The sequence below is a fragment of the Marmota marmota genome, unplaced genomic scaffold (assembly GCF_001458135.2).
Source record: "Marmota marmota marmota unplaced genomic scaffold, marMar, whole genome shotgun sequence".
Lineage (NCBI taxonomy): Eukaryota > Metazoa > Chordata > Mammalia > Rodentia > Sciuridae > Marmota > Marmota marmota.
The window spans coordinates 18,708,324-18,730,988 of record NW_026000174.1 but is presented as its reverse complement, the minus strand read 5'-3'; the positions used below and the strand labels follow the sequence as shown (position 1 = coordinate 18,730,988).

At 37.0% G+C, this 22,665-nt stretch overlaps 1 protein-coding gene across 1 annotated transcript; it reads left to right on the top strand.

Annotated features, from left to right (window-relative positions):
- The first annotated feature begins 1,984 nt into the window (after window positions 1-1,984).
- On the top strand, window positions 1,985-19,442 carry LOC107157593 (olfactory receptor 52P1-like). Its single transcript, XM_015503941.1, is given in 4 exon segments — window positions 1,985-2,352; window positions 2,354-2,440; window positions 8,500-8,740; window positions 19,176-19,442. Coding segments are annotated over 4 exon segments (963 nt in total).
- Window positions 19,443-22,665: the final 3,223 nt, after the last annotated feature.

The window sequence follows — 22,665 nt, the reverse complement described above, 5'->3', positions numbered from 1 at the left end:
CCAACACTGCCAATAATGAAATATTGAAGGAAATACACAGATGTATTCCAAATTTTATGTGCTCCCATGTTTATATTGTTTTTCCCACCATACCCTGACGTTTTAAAAATGCCAAGATCCCATGCCTTTGAAATATCCTTCCTTTTCAAAGCACCCATGAATGCAAGCATGAGATGTGGCCTGCACTCTTCCCTGAAAATCACATTAATAATGATCGTATATTTGGTCAAGTCTGTATTTTCACCTTGATAGTTTAGGGAAGATAAATCCATAACTCAAAAGGACTAGAAACCCAGATCTTTGCTTAATTTGTTATCATGGGTATAACTCACATAGCAGTGTGTTTGGGACCTTTCATACCAACCCTGTTATGCCTCACAATCATTCCTCTCTTCTCTGATGGTCATGTGTTTTATTGTCTTGAGATCTGATTAGAATAGAATTGTTACCAAGCTCCATATCTTCTGTTTGTCTCTATGTCTGGGAGAACAACAACACTAAACTAATAGTTGATCTTGTTTAACAACATATTTGGACTTTTTGGTATTCTTTAGCTTCTTAAATTCCCTTATATTATAATTAAGGAATATCTGTGGTCCAAAAACTGAGAAACCTCTTCTTTTAATTTATTTTCCAATGTCTATATACACAGAGTAGCTGGTCTGTTAGGAATAGGAAAGTTTACATCTCCTTCCTCTTAACATGTACGCCCTCAGTGTGAAAGAGTTGTAGCAATGAGTTGATTCCCCTATAAAAATTATTTTCTCACTCCCTAATTTTTTTCATTCTTTTGTACTAACTTTTACATTATCTCAATCTTCTAGAATAGGGCTAGTCAAATATAAGCTGCACCTTAAACAGTCGTAGTTGAAAAAAATAGATATGAATTTCCAAGAAGTGACATTCTCATTCTCATCTTGAAAACTCCCATTAAAAGGATTTTTCATAAGGTTTACCTCTCTGTTTCTTCCCTTTCCATTGCTTCCCATATTCAGCATAATTCCTGTTAGCACAGGTACTCCTAATGGCAGATTGTGTTCTCTTAGGGCTACTGGTGTGGGAAAGGTAGGATAAGTGAAAGAATAATGCAAGATTATTGCACAAGGAATGATAAGCCCAGCTACAAGTCAGGGTAATCTTATAAAATCACTTCTTGACATTGTAAAAAGGTGAGAATAAGGATCTAATTGTATTTTTTCTTTGAATTCACCAAGTATTGAAGATAAAATATGAATAAAAGACAGATGAAAGAGAGTACAAGAGAAGGTTGAAATTTTGTTTCAGAAATAAAATGAAGTAAAAAAATGCTTTTAAGAAAAGCCAAAATGTTGGGTAAAAAAAAAAATGGGTATATAAGAACAGGTGAAACAGCTTATGCAGTTTTAGGTGAAGATTGAGCTGATATACGGGAAAATATTTGTTGATTAATGAAAAGACTGGAATCTATTAGGCTAACTTTTACCAGGAACAATTTACCAAAAGACAATTGCCAGGAACCAAATCCCAAATCAAAATCTATTCCAAATTAAAGACCACAAAAATGAAGTTCATCTTTATCCAGGAAACTTTATTTGCATCTTGTGTTCTAGACCGATGGTCCTACATGATGTCTTCCCATATCCATAAAATGTGAGTATTCAGTTATATTCCTCCAAATAACAGTGTGCATCCCTTTCTGTAAAGATGAGAGCCCCTAGATGGGAGACAATTCTAGTTTATTTAAAGAGCTTATTTGAGCCCTTTCTCATATTTATTCATTTAACAAGCATTATCTGTTAGGTACTATCTGAAGCTTTTTATAAGTATTAATCCATATGATTCTCTAAACTCTAAGAAGTAGTACTAATAATTGCCATTTTATGGATGATGCAGCTTGCCAACCATTCTGTAGCTAATAAGCATTACTGTAGTCTCATTTATATTTCTATTTTGTGTTGTCTCTCCAGGTGGTGTGATGTTGTGAGGGGGTTTCTGATGAGAGAAGATGTCCAGCACTCTTGGCCACACCATGGACTCTCCTAATCACACTAATCTTGACCCTTCTATCTTCTTCCTCCTGGGCATCCCAGGTCTGGAACAATTCCACATGTGGCTCTCACTTCCTGTGTGCTGCCTGGGCACAGCCACAATCGTGGGCAACACAACCATCCTGGTTGTTGTTGCCACTGATCCAGCCCTGCACAAGCCAGTGTACCTTTTCCTGTGCATGCTCTCAGCCATCAATTTCGCTGCCTCCCTCTCCACAGTTCCCAAGATGCTGGCCATCCTCTGGTGTGAGGCTGGACACCTCTCTGCCTCTGCCTGCCTGGCACAGATGTTCTTCATTCACACCTTCTGCATGATGGAGTCTACAGCTGCTGGCCATGGCCTTTGATCGCTATGTGGCCATGTGTCACCCACTTCACTATGCTACTATCCTTACTGACACCATCACTAGAAATATTAGTAGAAATAAAATGCAACATTTTATATATTACATTATCAAGTCAACACATAAACATAAAATATCTGAACTTCCAGGTGCCTAAGATTACAGACTCACACATACTCTCCCATAGAAGAAATCGCTGGGACTAGAAGGGGCCAAATTTGTAGTCAAATCACAGCTGGATATTTTAACATATCTTCTCAGTAACTGAAGGACACGGAGTTAGAATAATCCAACTCACATAGGAGATCTGAGAAAATGAGCAACTAACCCTAATTGACACATAGAAAATAACACCTGACAGCTTTAAGTAGACATTTTTTATCCTTCAATAAATAAATAAAATGTTTACCAAAATAAGCAAAAGGAGAGTCTTAGTGACAACTTTTTGCCAAACAATTGAAAATGGAGATAAAATAGATACATGTCAAACATACTACAACTGATGTGATAACTGCAAAGTGATAGTAGCCTTGCATTTAAAATGAAATTGCATCTGCTACTTAATTATTTCCATAAACACCTGTGCATGTGTGTGTGGTAGGTGTTACAGAGGAAAATAAATTGTGACCAAGTGAGGTTGTTCTAGTAACTGAAAGTTGGTTAATGAAAGATTATCAATTTAAAATACTACAAAGTCAAGTTAGAGAGAAGAGACTATCAGGATAGTTATACTAGATGAAAAGAAATATTTGCCTTAATTAAACAACTGTTCTTTGCAGAAGAAATAAAATGATGTGTTGAAATTGTTTTAGGTCTATTTTGCAAAGGCAACTACTTACAGTTGCAGTTAATACTAGAAACTAGATCTTAGAGAGCTTCATGAATATATTGAATAGGGGACAAACTTGTTTAAGCAAAAGGCCAGTTCTAGTGATAAAGCCATACACACAATAAGTAAATATGAGAAAATGTGTATTTACTATTTTAAAATACTTCAGAAAAGTGGACAAGTAATCAAGAAAAATATTTTGTTTAGGAAGTATTTAATATTTTATTATTCTGTGTTTGTGTGTGTGTATGTGTCACTAGCAATTGAACCCAGGAGCAACTGCCAATTTTATTTTTTATTTTGAAATAGGGTCTCACTAAGTTGACGATCCTTCTGCTTTAGCCTCCTGAGAGTCTTGGAGATTAAAGTCTTGCACTACCAACCAGAAATTTCCCTTAATTTTTCTACCTGCTGCTGATACATGGATATATACTTAAAGTGTAGTAGAACTACCTGCTCATACTTGGATATATGTGTATAGCCACAATATCGTTTTCTCCCCCAAGGCACTTGCTCTTTCTGAACAAATATCATTAAGACACTAATCTACCATTCTCTAATTTTTGTATAAAATTATTTAACTCCAAGAGAAGCTATGAATGTGCTTTGTGCACTGATGTTTACAATGCAATGTATACCTTGAAGCAAATACTGAACTTTACAATTAAGAGACACTGTTCAATGTATTAAAGTGGTATAGAGGGAGAAAAGAATAGTGACCCTATTGACTAGTTCATTCCCAATAGTTATAAATTATTGAAACATAATTTTATCAACTTCTTACTGAAGCCTTAATTAAATGCATATTACTTATATGTTTGTGTGTTTATATATATATATATATATATATATATATATATATATATATATATACACACAGACTATATATATTTAGCCTAAAAATATGTGTAAGAAACCTGAAAATATGTTGACTATAAATATAACTTACAAGTTTACTAAGATTAAAGACAAAACCTTGTTTGTAATTTTATTTTCAAGGAAAAGCATTTCTTATATTGAAAAGGCAAAATTTTATGCTTTATTCTAAAAGAAAAATTAATACACTTCTTAAAATCCCAAAGCTAACATTTTAGCTTGTGACTAATCCAGTTGTCTTACACAGAAAATTGAGTAGTTTTTTAAGAAGTCTATATTTTAACTTTCCTTTTTTATTCACAAAATAAGAATATGAATGTGTTCTTCATCATTTGTATTATGAAAATATCTAATCAGGCCTGGAAATCAAACAATTTGGTACAATAAGCTTTAATTGAAAACTACCAAGCATTTTGCTTCCACAAAGGGATCTTGACCCAAGTGTTTTTGCTTTGAATTCTCTTTGTATAACATTAATACAATCTCCCTGATACTTTGGGATACTGTTCATTTTTTACAAAAATCTTTACTCATTTTTAAACCTTTGTATATAGTTTTTATTCTATGTGCTCGTTCATGCTGTATAAGTCATTTAAAAATAATTATGTTTTGTAATGGGAAGTTTGAATGGTTTATATTTATTACCCAAACTAATATATGTGTCCCATCTTTATCATTTTATGTTTTCTTTCCACTTTCTTTGCATTTTCTTTGTCTCTGTACTTTATGACAGTGATGCTTTATTTATCTTTCCCATTAATCTTAAGGAATATAATCTGCATTTTTCCTTCTGCTGGCAACCTTTATGCACTCTAAATGATAATACTTAGATAGTAATCTAGTATTTCTCAAATTGAAGTTCTACATGTCATGCATTCATTACTTATCTATATATTTATTTAAAAATACAATTATTGAGTATGTACTATGTGTGATTTGATTTGCTAGACATTGGTGATGATTTGCTGAACAATATCCCTAACATAACTGATTTTATTAAACTGTGAAAGATTCCTAAATATGATCTAATTTTCATACATAAGGTAAGTATAACTAAAAAAGAATAAATTTTAAACCAATGGATCTCTTACCACTCATCACAGCTTTTGGAGACTACATTATTTTTGGAGCATTTAGAGGATGAATCACCATCAAGTCCAAAGGACATCTGAGTCTTCCTGATGATGGTTTTGCTTGAATAATGAGTAGAAATTAGCCACTTTTGAGGAGGGTAGGTCAAGGGAACACCAAAAGATAGAGGACTATCCATCACAAAGCCAAGAATACCAGTTTATGTAAGTAGGAAATAGCACATAGGAAAGAATATGATCCCTCCCATTTTGATATGTCAGGATTGTCATAATGCTTCAGGTCTAGAGCATTTTCCCATTTCGCTAAAAGCTCCTCCTGAGACTAGGTAAGATACACAGGTGTTCCTTTGATACTATAATAGCTCTGAGATTTTGTAAAAGCCTAAAACTATGCCCTTGAAGAGTGTGTACAACCTGTGTTTCTTCACAATTTTTGAAAGAAGTTGTGTTATGATAAATCTCACTTGTCCTCCAGATGTTGCTTTATGATGAGAAGAAAATACACCCTGAGCACTTCAACGATGCCAGTATGCTTTAGCAATCTTCTATTTTCCCCAGCAATGTGATTTTATTTTTAATGAATTATTCTCAGTGGTCAATGCCTGACCATAAAACATGCAAATTTATGGAAAGAACAAAATAAATGATTTGTCATCATTCATAGATTCACCATCCTAAGCACCATCCTAAGCAATTTTCAATTATGAGTAGAAGTTTAATTTGAGAAAAAAGAAGTTTTCTTAAAATGCACATAGACTGGATGTGGGAAAGGATAAGAACCATACATCATAGAAAGTGAGAAGACTAAATCTAAAATATCACTGGCTTGTGAGGATCCTTTGAGATGAAAGTCATATAATGATTCCAAAATGCTTTGAACAGTGCTTGGTAACCAACAGTAAATCTCAGTCATCAATTTTAATTTTATTTTGGTATGAGGGATTGAATGATCCAGGGGTATTTAACCACTGAGCAACATCCCAAGCCTTTTTATTTTTTAATTTTCTAATATAAGATATTTAAGAGAACAAGCTTTCTTGAGAGAGAAGCTTTATCTACATATAAAATTCCTGATAAATTTTGTTGTATTTTATTTAAATCAATAATTAAATATTTTATTTTTTAATTTATCTTGTGAATTCCCCTTTAGACCATGAATATTTAGAAGTGCATAGTGTAAATTGCAAATATTTTTAGATATTAATAAATTTCTTTTATTTTTAATATATTTTTATTATTAGTTACACATAATAGTAGAATGTATTTTGACATATGTATATGGAGTGTAATTTCTCATTCTATTTGTTGTACATGATGTACATTTCTTTCATTAGTCGTGTAATCATATATGCTCATAGGATAATAATGAATGATTCATTCTACTATCTTTTCTATTCCCAACCCCCTCCTGTTCCTTCATTCCTCTTGTTCTAATCTAAAGGACTCTGTTCTTCCCTACCTCCTCTTTGTTTGTGAGTTAGCATCCACATATCAGAGAAAACATTCTGCTTTGGTTTGGGGGGTTTGGCTTATTTTACTTAGTGTGATATTTTCCTGTTCCATCCATATATGGGCAAATGCCATAATTTCATTTTTCTTTATGACTGAGTAATGTATGCTATTGTGTATATGTACCACATTTTCTTTATCCATTCATCTGTTGAAGAGCTCCTAGGTTGGTTCCATAATTTAGCTATTGTGTATTGAGCTGCTATAAATATCGGCGTGGCTGTGTCACTCTAGTATCTTGATTTTAAGTCTTTAGGGTCCAAAACTAGGGATAACTTGGTTAAAAGGTGGTTTTACTTCAAGTTTTCTGAGGAATACTGCTTTCCAGAGCACCAATTTTCAGTCCCATGAGCAATGTATGAGTGTATTTCCCCCACCACACATACATTCTCACCAATATTTATTGTTGCTTGTATTCTTAATAATTGCCATTCTGACTGGAGTGAGATGAAATCTCAGTGTAGTTTTGATTTGCTTTTCTCTAATTGCTAGAAATGTTGAACACTTTTCATATTTTGTTGACCAATCATATTTCTTCTTCTGTGAAGTGTCTCTTCAATTCCTTTGCCCATTATTGGATTGGGTTATATGGGATTTTTTTTGTGTGTGTGTGTGTGTGTGTCTGTGTTTTAATATAGCCTGGAGATTAATACTCTATCTTAGGTGCAGGTGGTACATATTTTCTCCCATTCTGTAGGCTTTCTTCACATTCTTCATTATTACCTTTGCTGTGATGAAGTTTTTTAGTTTGATTCCATAAAATTTATTGATTTTTATCCCAGCCCATTTTATATTTTATTTTGAGACATGGTCTCACTAAGTTGCTTAGAGCCTGAATAAATTGCAGAGGTTGGCCTCAAGCCTTTGATCCTCCTGTCTTTATGAGTTCGTAGAATTACTTGTATGCATCACCTTGCTTGTCATGAGTCATTAATTAAGAATTTTAAAAGTGTTTTTAATTTTGTGTTTGTTGGCTCTTCAGTGCGGTGATCAAAGTCTTCTTCTTTAGGATCACATTCATAGTGAGTGTGAAATAATTAACAGTTAAATAAGGTATTCTAACAAAAATTCCTTATTATACTTGATTATAAATTATGAAGGTGTGAATCTGCCGCTTAAAGTAATTGATGTACAATCAGTTTCCCTGATAAACACTTAGATTGCTTGATAAGAACTTATTGAATGAATCAATGAATTAACAACAAATAATAAGCAAACAAAGCTGTACCTTGACACTCACAAAAATTTGATTGTCTGATCATGAAAATGTTCTATGTAATTATTTAAAAAGTAGGGATGGGGGAAAACAGTAACTTTAACCTATGCTTTCTCTCTTTCTCTCTCTCTCTTTTATTTTTCCTAATTTAGGAAAACTCATGTAACTTTAAGCTGTTTAGTGACCATACTAGCTGACCCTGAAGAAAACATATGTAACCCCAGCTTCATTCATTCTCAATGGAATCCCAGGCCTGGAAGACATGCACATCTGGATTTCCTTCCCATTCTGCTCCATGTATGTTGTGGCTGTGGTTGGGAATTGTGGACTCCTCTACCTCATCCGCTTGAGGACTCTCTGCACAGGTCCATGTACTACTTCTTGGCTATGCTTTCTCTAACTGACCTTGTCATGTGCTCTAGCACAATCCCTAAAGCCCTCTGCATCTTCTGGTTTCACCTCAAGGAAATAGGATTTGAGGAATGCCTGGTCCAGACGTTCTTCATCCATACCTTCACAGGGATGGAGTGCTCATGCTCATGGCCCTGGACCTCTATGTGGCCATCTGCTACCCTCTGTGCTACTCAGTCATCCTCACCAATAATGTAATTGGGCTTGCGACCTTCCTAAGAGCGGTGTTGCTCATTACTCCTTTCACTTTCCTCACCAAGCGCCTTCCCTACTGCAGAGGCAATGTCATCCCTCATACATACTGTGACCACATGTCTGTAGCCAAATTATCCTGTGGCAATGTCAAGGTCAACGCCATCTATGGTTTAATTGTAGCCCTCCTTATCGAAGGCTTTGACATCCTGTGCATCACAGTCTCCTACACCATGATCCTCCAAGCCGTGGTCAGCCTCTCCTCAGCAGATGCTTGCAAAAGGCCTTCAGCACCTGCACTGCCCACATCTGTGCCTATAGACTTATATTGCCCCTGCAGGTTTCCAATAATTTGCCTTTAAGGGGAAGAACAATATTAACAGTATCCAATGTAAATAATATGGAGCCTTCAACAAAATAGCTCCTATCAAGACATTTACAATTTTGTCACAATAAACAGAAATGATGTGTTCAAATATTGTCTACAATATAAACAGTAAGTTTGCAAAAGGCTCCACAATTTCTAATGGTAGACAAAGAGAGAACAGGAGAGGTGTAAGATGTGATGTCTATGATGTGTGTGTGTGTGTGTAGGGGGGGGACAGAAGCATTAGATCATAGAAAGAGTAAAAAGAGGAATCAATAGAAGTTGACTGCTAGCAGAAGAAAAGAGAGAAAGAGAACCTGGGGAAACAGATAAGTGAGAGGAAAATATATAGACAGAGTTAAAAAATAAATAAATAAAAGAAAAAAAATAAAGTTAAAAAGAAAAAATATAAAAATAAAAGAATATCACACAAGACTGTAGTATATTATTCAGACATCCCAGTCCTCAATAGCCTGATGCATGAAAAAATATTTGGTTTCAAAAATGATGGGGATCTGAGGGTGGGAAAAGAAAAGGAAAAAAAAAACTCAAAGGAAAATTGAACAATTGTTTCCATGGGAGTTCCATAGTTTTTCTGCTTCCCCTCTCATCCCATAGTGGGGGTTCTCTGGAGTTTGCTGATATCTCCACCCTCAGGAATATGAGGGTTACTAGGATAGGAGAGCGAGTCTTGGAGGTGGAACTTCTGGAGGCTGGTTATAGCAATTGTCAGTCCCCATTGGAAGACTGTATCTGAGGAATCTCCTTTGGGATCTATTCATGTAATGTAGGAGCCTGATCTTAGCCCCTTATGTCATTTGTGGACACACAATTCCTAGTCTCTAAATTAGTCTCTAAACTGTATCTCTTCCACCCCCTGCATTTTTGAATTCCCAATTAGGGACCTCTCTCTCCATAGGTCCTGAGAGCTGAGCACTGGGAATTGTGTGCCTGTTGCAGAAAGCTATTTTGTATAGGGAGGGCCAGGACCAGACATTGGGAGCTCCAGGACATCCATGAAGCTACAAGCCCTGGGCTAGGTTGGTGACTAGGGAGGGTTTGGGAGACTGGGGATTGGTGAGCCAGAGGAACCTATTGATTGTCAAACTGGCAGGACTAGGGGATCAGTGGATGCCAGATTGAGGAGGGAATTGGGGACCAGGCTGCTGTCACACTCAGGAAGTGCCATTCCAAGATGGCCATGGAAACCCAGTGGATGCCAGACTGGTTGGATGAGCAAGCTGGGTCAAGATGCCCTCATACTCTCTTCCAATCTACAAACCCTATGCAAGGCTCTCTCCTGCCTCTGCAGCAAGATGGTGGCTGTTAACACAGGTAGCAGTGAAACTTCAGGTATAACAAAGACTGCAGAAACCTAGATGATGGTCTTCAAGGCCCTGGCTGTTGTCCCCTGGCAAACCTGTAAGTACCTTGATGTTGGACTTCCAGGCCCTGGCTGGGGTCCCAAGACATAGGCTTCCACAAGTCGAGATGGCAATGGCATTAGCAGAGGCAACCCAAGATGAAAGTGAAGATGTTCCAAGATGGAGACTGACTCGGTCAGAAATGGGACAGCAAGGGCGGGCAATGTGGTGACAGTCAGTGGTCATGTTTGGAGATGCATCACTGTGATAGGCAGTGCTGAGGCTGGTCCCTGCCTCCAGGCTCTGTCAGGTGTTCCAAGGTGTGGCTACCACGTTGAGGTGGCTATGATGGCTGCATTGGGAGATAAGGAGCTGTGACAGGCAGCTCAATGGTGGTGGGAAGCCCCGCATTTGTAGATGGGTAGACTGCAGCACAGTAAGCGTGGTTGCTCTGCACAGCATGGTAGCTCTCCATTAAGATTAATGTTGAATTGACAAACTCTTAGCCATGCTAATGCAGAGAAGGAGAGAACAATGCAAATTACTAACACACATGATGAAAAAGGAAATATCACAACATACACTATAGAAATACAGAAGACAACTAGAAGTTATTTTGAAAACTTGTACTCCAATAAAATAGAAAATATTGAAGGCATTGACAAATTTCTAGAGTCATATATATGATTTGCTCAAATTGAATCAGTTTGATATACACAGTTAAACAGATCAATATCAAATGATGAAATAGAAGATGCTATCAGAAGCCTACCAACCAAGACGGATGGATACGCAGCCGAGTTCTACAAGACCTTTAAAGAATAACTAACACCTATACTCTTATTATTTCAGGAAATAGAAAAAAGAGGAAGCACTTCCAAACTTATTCTATGAGGCCAATATCACCCTGACCCCAAAACCAGGCAAACACACATCAAAAAAAAAAAAAGAAAAAAAAAGAAAGAAAGAAAACTTCAGACCAATATCTCTAATGAACATAGTTGCAAAAATTCTCAATAAAATTCTGGCAAATTGAATACAAAAACATATCAAAAAGATAGTGCACCTCATACTCTCTTCCAATCTCCCGAAGGATGCAAGGTTGGTTCAACATACAAAAATCAATAAATGTAATTCATCAAATCAGTAGACTTAAAGATATGAATCATATGATCATCTCAATAGAGGCAGATAAAGAATCTGACAAAATACAGCACCCATTCATGTTCAAAACACTAGAAAAACTAGGGATAAGAGGAACATACTTCAACATCATAAAAGCTATCTATGCTTAGCCCCAGGCCAACATCATTCAAATGAAGAAAAATTGAAGACATTCCTTAAAACTGGAACAAGACAGGGATGCCCTCTTTCATCACTTCTATTTATCATAGTTCTTGAAACACTGGCCAGAGCAATTAGACAGATGGAAGAAATTAAAGGGATATAAATAGAAAAAGAAGAACTAAAATTATAACTATTTGCAAACAATATGATTCTATACCTTGAAGACCTAAAAATTCCACCAGAAAACTGAGAGAACTAGTAAACAAATTCAGGAAATTAGCAGAATAGAAAATCAACACCATAGATCAAAGGCATTTCTGTATATCAGTGAAAAATCCTCTGAAAGGGAAATGGGGAAAACTACCCCATTTATAATATCCTTAAAAAATGGGGTGAATCAACTTAATGAAAGAAGTGAAAGACCTCTACAACAAAAACTACAGAATGCTAAAGAAAGAAATTAAAGAGGACTTTAGAAGATGGAAAGATCTCTCTTGTTCTTGGATAGGCTGAATTAATATTGTCAAAATGACCATACTACCAAAAGCACTATACAGACTTAATGCAACCCAATGAAAATCCCAATGACATTCCTCATAGAAATAGAAAATGCAGTTATGAAATTCATCTGGAAAAATGAGAGACTCAGAACAGCTAAAGCAATCATTAGCAAGAAAGTGAAACATGTAGCATCACTATACCAGACTTAAAACTATACTACAGGACAATAGTAACAAAAAACAGCATGGTATTGGCACCAAAATATACTTGTAGACCAAAGGTACAGAATAGAGGACACAGAGACTAAACCACATAATTACAGTTATCTTATATTAGACAAAGCCACCAAACATGTACATTGGAGAAAAGTTAGACTCTTCAACAAATGGTTCTGGGAAAACTGGAAAGCCACATGCAACAAAATGAAATTAAACCCCTACCTCTCACTATGCACAAAACTCAACTCAAAGTGGATCAAGACCTAGGAATTAAACCATAGACATTGCACCCATTAGAAGAAAAAGTAGGCCCAACTCTCCATGACGTTAGATTAGGCCCCAACTTTCCTAATAAAGCTCCTATAGCACTAGAATTAAAACCAATAATCAATAAATGGAATGGATTCAAACTAAAAGAGCTTCTTCTCAGCAAAAGAAACAATCAGTGAGGTGAATAGAGAACCTTCAATTTGAGAACAATTTTTTACCACATGCACATCAGATAGAACATTAATCTCTAGGATATATAAAAATCTCAAAAATCTAAACCCCTACTCCCAAGAAAACAAATAACCCAATCAATAAATGAGCCAAGGAACTGAACAGACACTTCTCATTAGATGATATATAATCAATCAACAAATATATAAAAAATATTCAACTTCTCTAGGAATTAGAGATTTCATCTCACTCCAGTCAGAATGGCAGCTATTAAGAATACAAACAAGTGTTTGTAAGGATGTGAGGAAAAAGGCACATTCATGCATTGCTGGTGGGACTGAAATTTGGCGCAGCCAATATGGAATGCAGTATGGAGAATCCTTGGAAAATTTGGAATGGAACCACCACTTGACCCAGCTATCCCTCTCCTTGGTCTATACCGAAATGACTTAAAAACAGAATACTACAAGGACACAGCCACATCAATATTTATAGCAGCACAATTCACAATAGAAAAACTGTGGAACCAACCTAGATGCCCTTCAATAGATGAATGGACTTTAAAAAATCTGGCATATATACACAATGGAATGTTACTCAGCAATAAAAGAGAATAAAATCATGACATTTGCAGGTAAGTGTGTTAGGGTCTGTAAACAAGTCAGGATGGCACCTGTCATTTTGCCAGAGGGAGTGGTTGGTGAAGTAACGCCAGCGAGCCACTAAGTGTGGAGATTCCTTATTGGTTGACTGCTGTATCTAGTTTATGTTAATTAAGATAAGCTGTGTGTAATGTATATACATCCCTCCGGTCCTACAATAAATGGCTCCCACTCCTGCTGTATCAATCTACACAAGTTGCTCGTCACCCCCCCCCCAATTATTTTGCTGCATCCGAAGATAATTCTAAGTGAAGTCAGCCAATCCCCCAAAACCAAATGCCAAATGTTTTCTCTGATATAAGGAGGCTGATTCATAGTGGGCTTGGGTAGGGGCAGCATGGGAGGAATAGACAAACTCTAGATAGGACAGAGGGGTCAGAGGGGAAGGGAGGGAGCATAGGGTTAGAAATGATGGTGCATTGTGATGGACATTATTATCCAAAGTACAGGTATGAAAACATGAATTTATGTAACTCTCAGTCACCTCCAGGGAGACTATAAGTTGATTACTTTGCTTACTCCACTTGAATATAAATGCAGAAATCTCCCTTTTCATCTTGGAAATGTCTGTGTATCTACAGGGACACAGGAGCCCATGGGAGCCCAAAGACCAATGATTTGTCTTTCTGGTCTCAGGAGAATGGCTTTATCCAGAAAACATTTTCATAAATGGATCCAGAGGCCAAAGCCACAAGCATAGGGGTAGCAAGAAGCCGAGGAGCCACACCTTGCCTGAAAAGCATTGGATGGTCAAAAGTGCTGGGTAGAGAAGACTTTCTCTGTTAAGTATTTTTTGGGAACAGTACATTGGATGTTTTCCAAACAATGCATGAGTGACACTTTGAGTTTGTTCTTTGACTTTCTTCATTATTTATTTCAGAGAATGTTATTGTACTCTGTGGAGATCAGTGATATTAGAGAAATATGAGCATGTAAGGATGTAGGTCAGCTTAGCTCATGCTCTATCACTGACAGGGAGGATGATGGCACAGAAGGTTTCCTTCTTTGATTATTAGAGGCATAATGCAAGCATCTGAATTTGTGCCAACTGCCAGAAAGGAAAAGGAAGGATGCCTTGTCCTTGACCCTAGTGAGCTTTGATCCTCCTAGGAGAGATGGCTAAGTGAAGAAACCAGTCAGAGGGACAAAACCATGAAAAAGGAATTTATAGTATTCTCAGAGAATCCATGGGAGGAAGACAGTTTTCAAATCAGAAAGCCAGAATCGTACTGTAAGAACAGAAGGTCATGGGGAGGCGGCCAATTTGATATCTGAAGCTGAGCAGAGCTGTGGCTGAGGCTCTATGAACTGAGACAGATGGCTTGGATTAAGGTTAACCTAAATGAGAAGTTAGGTCATTCCTGAAGTCCTATCCATGAAAAGCAGTATCAGCTTTACCTAGGAATTTGTTAGAAAGCCATATCATCCTACATCTACAGAAATGTCTGTGTCCAGAAATCTGTGTTTTTAACAAGTTCTTTGGTGATTCTGATGCATACTCTCCTTTGAGAACCAATGGTCTAGATAAAAAGAAAATTCTGAAGAGATGCCCACACTATATATTGAGAAAAATATAAGAGCTTCAGACTTTCGGAAATATTTTGCACCTTACATCCTAGGCGCCCATAACAATGTACCCTCCAGATCCAACTATAAGCAAAGATGCTCCCTCTGCTTCTGAGGAGAACACAGAAGAACTTGACAACTACTTCACCAGTAAGTTCCTGGCTAGTTAAGGAGATTTATGGAGCAAAGGGCTCCAGTTTGTGGAGTATCATATCTAGGGTATGTGCCACAGTCTGGCTGGGCACAATTCACGAGCCACTTGTCAAGCAGAAATCAACTTTATTTTTAGAACACACACACCTCACAACAGGAGCTCTTCAGGAATTTCCTCAGAGCCCAACTGCCACCACTGGCTTCCGGCAAGCCTCTCAACCCCCACTCCTCCTGCTCTTGAGGCCGATTGGCTGGGTCACGTGGGCAGAGCCAAAAAAGTCCCCCAATGAGCAGCTCTGTGGTCTGAAAGGATGGGGAAACAGCCCAATGAGCATCACTGCAGAGGAGCAATCAGCTGGCAGCTGGAAGTTTGCTGGGGCCATGGTGAGCCAATCAACTGGAAGTTTGCTGGGGCCTCTGTGAGCCAATCAGCTGGAAGTTTGCTGGGGCCCCTTCAGATGTGGCTCTCAACAAGTATGGTTAGGTATTCCTTCAGTTTCTCTTTGTCTGATAAACTTCATTTCCTAATTTCCTTCTTTCCCTGAAAACAAAGATTTTATTTTTATATATACTTACCAAATTCACACTCAAAAAAGCTATGGCACAAGTGCCTTTAGTATTTATTTTTTCTCACCATTAACTTGCTTGGAGTTTTTGTGGGGGGAGTGTACTTGGGATTGAATGTAAGGAAAATAATAAGAGACACAAAGACAAGATGCAGACACAGGAAAGATGGCAGAGTGGCAGAATGGCCAAGCTGCCAGCTTTATTTATGTCAATAAGTTACTTTTAGGTCATTGACATCAGTAGTATATTATTGTTCATTGTATTACTAGGCAGGTTACAGACTAGTAACATTATGCAGCTTATTTCTCAGTTACATACTAAATTGCAATGTGCAATGTTAGGAGATTTGTGTAGCTCTCAAGAAAGTTCATTGTATAAAGTTACTGTTATGTGGTCAGGTTTAGGCTCAGTGAAACATTGTGGTTGTCTAACAAGAGAGTTCTTTTATTCTCAGGAACTGTGTGCCTGAGATCAAAGTGGAGTCTGATAAGACTCTACCACAGAGCCACATTCCAAGCCCAAGCCAACTGTCTTTTTTTTTTTTTTTTTTTTGGAGTGGAGGGTGGATACCAGGGATTAAACTCAGGGACACTTCATCATTGAGCCACATCCCCAGCCCTATTTTGTATTTTAGAGACAGGGTCTCACTGAGTTGCTTAGCTTCTCGATTTTGCTGAGGCTGGCTTTGAACTTTGCTCCTCCTGTCTCAGCAACCCCAGCCACCGGGATTATAAGCATGTGCCATCATTCCAAGCTTTGTTTAGATTTTTTTTATCACTGCTAAATTGTTTCTTTCCTGCATCATTCAAACTTTTTCTGAGTGCTAAGCAATGGTGCTAGGCAAGCAAGATACAGAGGTTCTAAATAATAGAGGATAATTTTTAAGGCATTATGGTGCTTTCAATAACCAGTCTCATATGTCTGAAATATCCTTATTGAATGACTATTATGTTACTAAATGCCTAGTATGTTTCTCTGTTATGATAAAAAGACAAAATTCCATTTATGGGCTTTTTGGAAAACAGGAAACACCCATGAGTGTATTCAAGGTTTTTTAGCTCTTTACTAGCTACATTCTTGGAGTATTTGAGGATCATACAAAGTGGAACATTGAAAAGGAAAAGCATTAAAGGTGAACAATAAGAAAAACATTCAAGGAAGTACAATCTTGGTGAAGATAAGAATAGGACAAGCAGATGTTACTTTTTTGAGGGCAAAATATTGGATTCTAGAGGGATATGATATACACAAAATGACAGTGTTTACAAAATGTAAAGCATGTCCTATAGGTGTGGCTAATCTATATGTGCATCAATGAATTGTGGAATCTGTCTGGGACATAGTCATGTGAGGGGAGTTATTATTTACCCATAAACTATTGAGTACTATGGGAAAACAATTTAAACAACATAGTCTAATTTAAACTTAATGGAGACTATTATTCCATAGAATTGTGGATAAAACTGAAAGCCTAGAATAGAGGCAGACAGAAAAGTTAGGAGTTTATTAATAATTGCTGACTCTTTCCTCTCAGCCATTTCTAGCCCAACCTGATGGGGTCATGGTATTATCCTCCAACAACACAGGGACACAGGTGATTGAATTCCTGATGATCTGCTTTCCAGGCATGCAAGATACACAGCACTGGCTCTCTATCATATTGGCTTCTCTCCTGGTTTTGGCCCTAGGGGCCAACTTTGTTTTATTAATGACCATCTGGCAGGAAGCATCGCTGTATGAGCCCATGTACTACCTGCTGGCCATCTTCTCTGTGCTGGATGTCACCCTCTGCCTCACAGTCATCCCCAAGGTCAGACCCTCCCTAAACTTTCTTCCAGGCAGTCAACCAACTAACTAACTAAGTTCCTTCTTTAATTGTTCTAATTTGTTATACATGATAGCAGAATGCATTTTGATTCATAGTATATAAATGGAGCACAATATTTTATTTTGTTGGTTGTATACAAAGTAGATTCACACCATTTGTGTCTTTATACGTGTACCTAGGGTAATGATGTCCATCTCATTCCACTATCATTCCTACCCTCAAGCCCTATACATTTCCCTTCCTCCTCTTTACCCTATCCAAAGTTATTCCATTCCTCCCATGTTCTCCTCTCATTATGGATAAGCATCCTCTTATCACATTTGGCCTTTGATTTTTGGGGATTGGCTTACTTCACTTAGCATGATATTCTACAACTCCATCCATTTACCTGCAAATGCCATGATTTTTTCTCTTTTATTGCTGAGTAATAGTATTCCATTGTGTATATATATCACAGTTTCTTTATCCATTCACCTATTGAAGGGCATCTAGGTTGGTTCCACAGTTTAGCTATTGTGAATTGAGCTGCTATAAACATTGATGTGGCTGCATCACTGTAGTATGCTGTTTTTAAGTCGTTTGGATATAAACCAAGGAGTGGATAGCTGGGTCAAGTGGTGGTTCCATTCCAAGTTTTCTAAGGAATCTACATACTGTTTTCCAGATTTCAACCTTCTTTCTTTACACAGTATGATGTTTTGCTTCTATAAATCCCAAACAGATATGCCCTCTTATTCTTTATGCTCATGGCTTTTAAGTTTTCATTATTTCCAGTGGACAGATCACCTCTCAATATCTAAGTGATATTTAAAATTTAAATTTTCTTCTTACCTATCATAACATCTGAATTATTCTACTCCCACACTCCAGGGCTCTAGAATTTGCTTTCTAAATGTAATTGGGTGTACATTTGTATCATGTACTGCGATAGGAAACTTTGTTGTAAAAGGTTTCTTATGTTTATGGAGGGACTTCTTGAAAATTCCTCTGATGGGCAGATAAGCCTACTGGAGTTTGGGTAAGAAACATAGAGATCAGGAGAGGACAGGGCTACAAATAAGCATTTTTTTAAAAACCAAATGTTGGTCTCTAGATTTAGGAAAGGGTATAAGTTAGACTCTAGAGATTGAGATAGGCTTAGAATGGATTTGACATAAGGATACTGTCCCAGGGGGTTGTGGGGCTGTGGTTTGAGCGTGGGTTGGTTTTAACAAAACTTCTGAGCATTTTCATAAGAGTTAGGTGATCTAAGATGATAATGAATATACAGTGTTTTTGAGAACAATTATTCTGGAAGGTCCTGCTCATCTTCTGGTTCAACATGACGACCATCAGCTTTTCAGGTTGCTTCCTGCAGATGTTCATCATGAATACCTTCCTCCCCATGGAATCTTCCACCTTTCTGGTCATGGCCTATGATCGCTATGTGGCCATCTGCCACCCACTGTGCTAATCCTCCATCATCACAGAGCAGTTTGTCATCAATGCAGCCATCTTCATTGTCTTCCAAAATCTGCTAGCCACACTGCCTACTCCAGTCCTGGCTGCTAGGCTCAACTACTGTGCCAGCAAAGTGGTGGAGAACTGTATATGTGCCAACATTTCTGTAATCAAGCTCTCCTGTGGGGATATTCACCTCAATAAGCTCTATCAATTCGTGAGTGTTTGGTGCCTTCTAGGTTCTGACCTGGTGCTCATCTTGCTGTCTTACTGCTTCATGTTGAAGGCTGTTATAAGCTTGCAGTCGGGGGGTACAACCACCAAGGCTTTGAGTACTTGTGGTTCACATCTCATTCTTATACTTTTCTTCTGTACACTGCTGCTAGTCTTCATCTTCACAAACAAGGCAGGAAAGAAGATACCCTCAGAGGTACCTATTCTTCTCAATGTCCTGCATCACCTCATCCCACCAGCCCTCAACCCCATTGTTTATGGAGTTCGTACCCAGGAAATTAAGCAGGGGATCATCAAATTATTCAAATCCTCATCTTGAGAGATATGAATCCAAGATCAGGAACTGTAGAAATCTGGACATGTCTTGATTTCATCTGAATATCTCAAGGGATATCATATGGCATCCATGTGTCTATCTTCATCTTCATCCCAAACTTTCTAAACTACTTTCAAAATATTCATGCTCATTCTCTCTTTACAAAATTGTTCTAAACCAACATTTAGGTATCCAATACATTCTTCTTTTTACTTTGTACCACCAAAATCTCTGAATTAGTCATTAAAAAGTTTTTAATATTTTCTATGTTCTTTTCAGTATTTACATTCTGAGTAAGTCTCATTTAATTTATAGGCAAAAATAAGGAAGCACTTTCAATGGAACATGGTGGGCATGAACAGGATTGGGGAAAATAATATAGCCTTTCTTTCAATAATTTGGGTTAAAAATGATAATGACTTAGGTTAAGGTGATGAGTGAATATTGATATTATGGGTCCACCGTATTTACAGAGAGTCTATATGAAGAGTGTAAAAGCTGGCAAGGATTTAAGGAGAACATCCTGGCTTTTAGCAAGAGCAATTGAAATACTGAAATCACCATTTACTCAGAAGCTACCTTGGTCCATAATATCAGAAGATGAGCTTTTGATGAACTTCATTTCTGTACCAATTCTTTTCATGACTGTATATTAGAAATGACTAAAGTATCTGAGTGAAGAAGTAAAAGTAAGCAACTGATGTTTATCAGGGTAAGCTAAAAGCTTAGAATAGAAGTTTGAGTCATCAGAATGGTATTTTTAAAAGTTTTAAATTTTATTTATTCTAATTTGTTATATACAACAGCAGAATGCAATTCAATTCATATTATACAAGTCAAACCAAATTTTCATGTTTCTGGTTGAACACAAAGTAGATTCACACCATTTGGGTTTTTATACATGTATTTGGGATAATGATGTACATCTTATTCCACCATCTTTCCTACCCCCATCCTCCCTCCCTTGCCCTCCCTCCCCTATCTGAAGTTCATTTATTCCTCCCATGTTTCCCTCCTCCCATCCCCATTATGAATCAGCATCCTTATATCAGGGAAGACATTGGCATTTGTTTTCCTTCTATCCATTTACCTGCAAATGCCATGATTTTATTCTCTTTTAATGCTGTGTAATATTCCATTGTGTACCTATACCACATTTTCTTTATCAATTCATTTACTGAAGGACATCTGAGTTGGATCCACAATTTAGCTATTGTGAATTGTGCTGCTATAAACATTGATGTAGCTGTGTTCCTAAAGTATACTGTTATTAAGTCCTTTGAGTATAAACTGGGGAGTGGGACAGCTGGGTCAAATGTGGTTCCATTCCCCATTTTCCAAGGAATCCCCATACTACTTTCCAGGTTGGTTTCACCAATTTGTAGTCCCACCAGCAATGTATGAGTGTGCCCTTATCCCTACATCCTCACCAACACTTATTGTTGTTTGTGTTCTTAATAGCTGCCATTCTGACTGCAGTGAGATGAAATCTTAGAGTAGTTTTGATTTGCATTTCTCTATTGCTAGAGATGTTGAGCATTTTTTCATAAATTTTTGATTGATTGTATATCATCTATTGAGAAGTGTCTGTTCAGTTCCTTGACCCACTTATTGATTGGGTTATTTGTTTTCTTTTTTTTTTTTTGGTGTAAAATTTTTTGAGTTCTTTATATATCCTAGAGATTAGTGCTCCATCTGATGTGTGTGTGGCAAAAATTGTTCCCAAAATGTAGTATATTTTAAAGTCTGGTATAGTGATGCCACCTGCTTCACTCTTCTTGCTAAGGATGCTTTAGCTATTCTGGGTCTCTTATTTTACAGATGAATTTCTTGATTGCTTTTTCTATTTCCATGAGTAATGTCATTGGGATTTTGATTAGAGTTGCATTAAATCTGTATAGTGCTTTTGGTAGTATGGTCATTTTGACAATATCAATTCTGCCTATCCAAGAGCAAGGTAGATATTTTCATCAGGGTGGTATTTTAATCTCACTTAGAAGCTTGATTTTAGGATCACTAATTTCCATCCCTTCACTCAAGAAACTTTTTCAACTGTTGAATAACCTGAATTCACAATTTCTTGCTACTACCAATAGATTGTGAACTCATTCTTCTTTGCATCTGTAACGTCTAGAATTAGATATAATGCTATATAATAAGTGATTTTTGCCTCTATCAAGACATTTGTTCCCACCAAGGGATTTCTCAATTATAGTCTCATTCCAAAAGACATTACTGCTTATGGAATACATTTCATATAGTTGTTTTAGCAAACATATTAAAACATGTTATTTTATAATATTAAAAGTATTCATTAGTGTAATGTAGCAGATAAATGGACTTTCTATATTTAAAATGGAAGATATACTTTTAAAGCGAGCTCTAAAGAGACACCAACAACAATGTAATACTACATACTTATTCCACAGGAAGAAATTAAGAAGACTCCCTGAATGTGTACCCCATCCCACCCCTTGCTTTCCATCCAAGAATTCCTCTTAAAATATGTTTGGATGGGTGATTGTTTTAGGTCCCCTTAATTTATAGCCATCAGCCATTTGTAACAATTTTCTACCATTTGCTTGAGATATGCCTTTAGATGCATCCAGTCAAGGAGTAATAAGGATGGAATAATTGAGGTGTATGCTTTTGAGTTGAGCACCATAATAATTAAACTTATCCAAGATATAATGTGTCTGGATTATAGTATTCCTTCTCTAGTACTAATATAACAATAAGAATATGGATTTTAAGGCCTAGTCTCTTCCTTTATACGGGCTCTGGTTCATAGGAAGGACTCTCTGCTTCTGACCCATGTTCCCATTCTAACATTCTGCATTGACTTTCAGTCATCTGCCAGGTCTGGGCTTTGAAAGTCACCTTCTCATGATCAGGGCTACTATGTTTAGAGAAAGAGGTCCTTCTACCTGTAGTCAGAATTATTCAGGTTCCACTGACCTGTCTTCTGCCTTTCGCTTCCCATGACTGTATCCTATCATCCTGCTGGGATGCCCACTACTCCTTGGACTTCCACTTATTCTAGGCTTAGACTTTGTATTTACTGTCCTAAATGACTGACACAGATTTACTCTTTATGTGCAAATGATCAACATCCAATATGCATAATTTTAGTTCAAAAATAATTTTCACAGAAATTACATTCTTTTTAAATTGTTTTTGTTTTATTTATATATGACAGTAGAATGTGTTTTGAATATATATATAT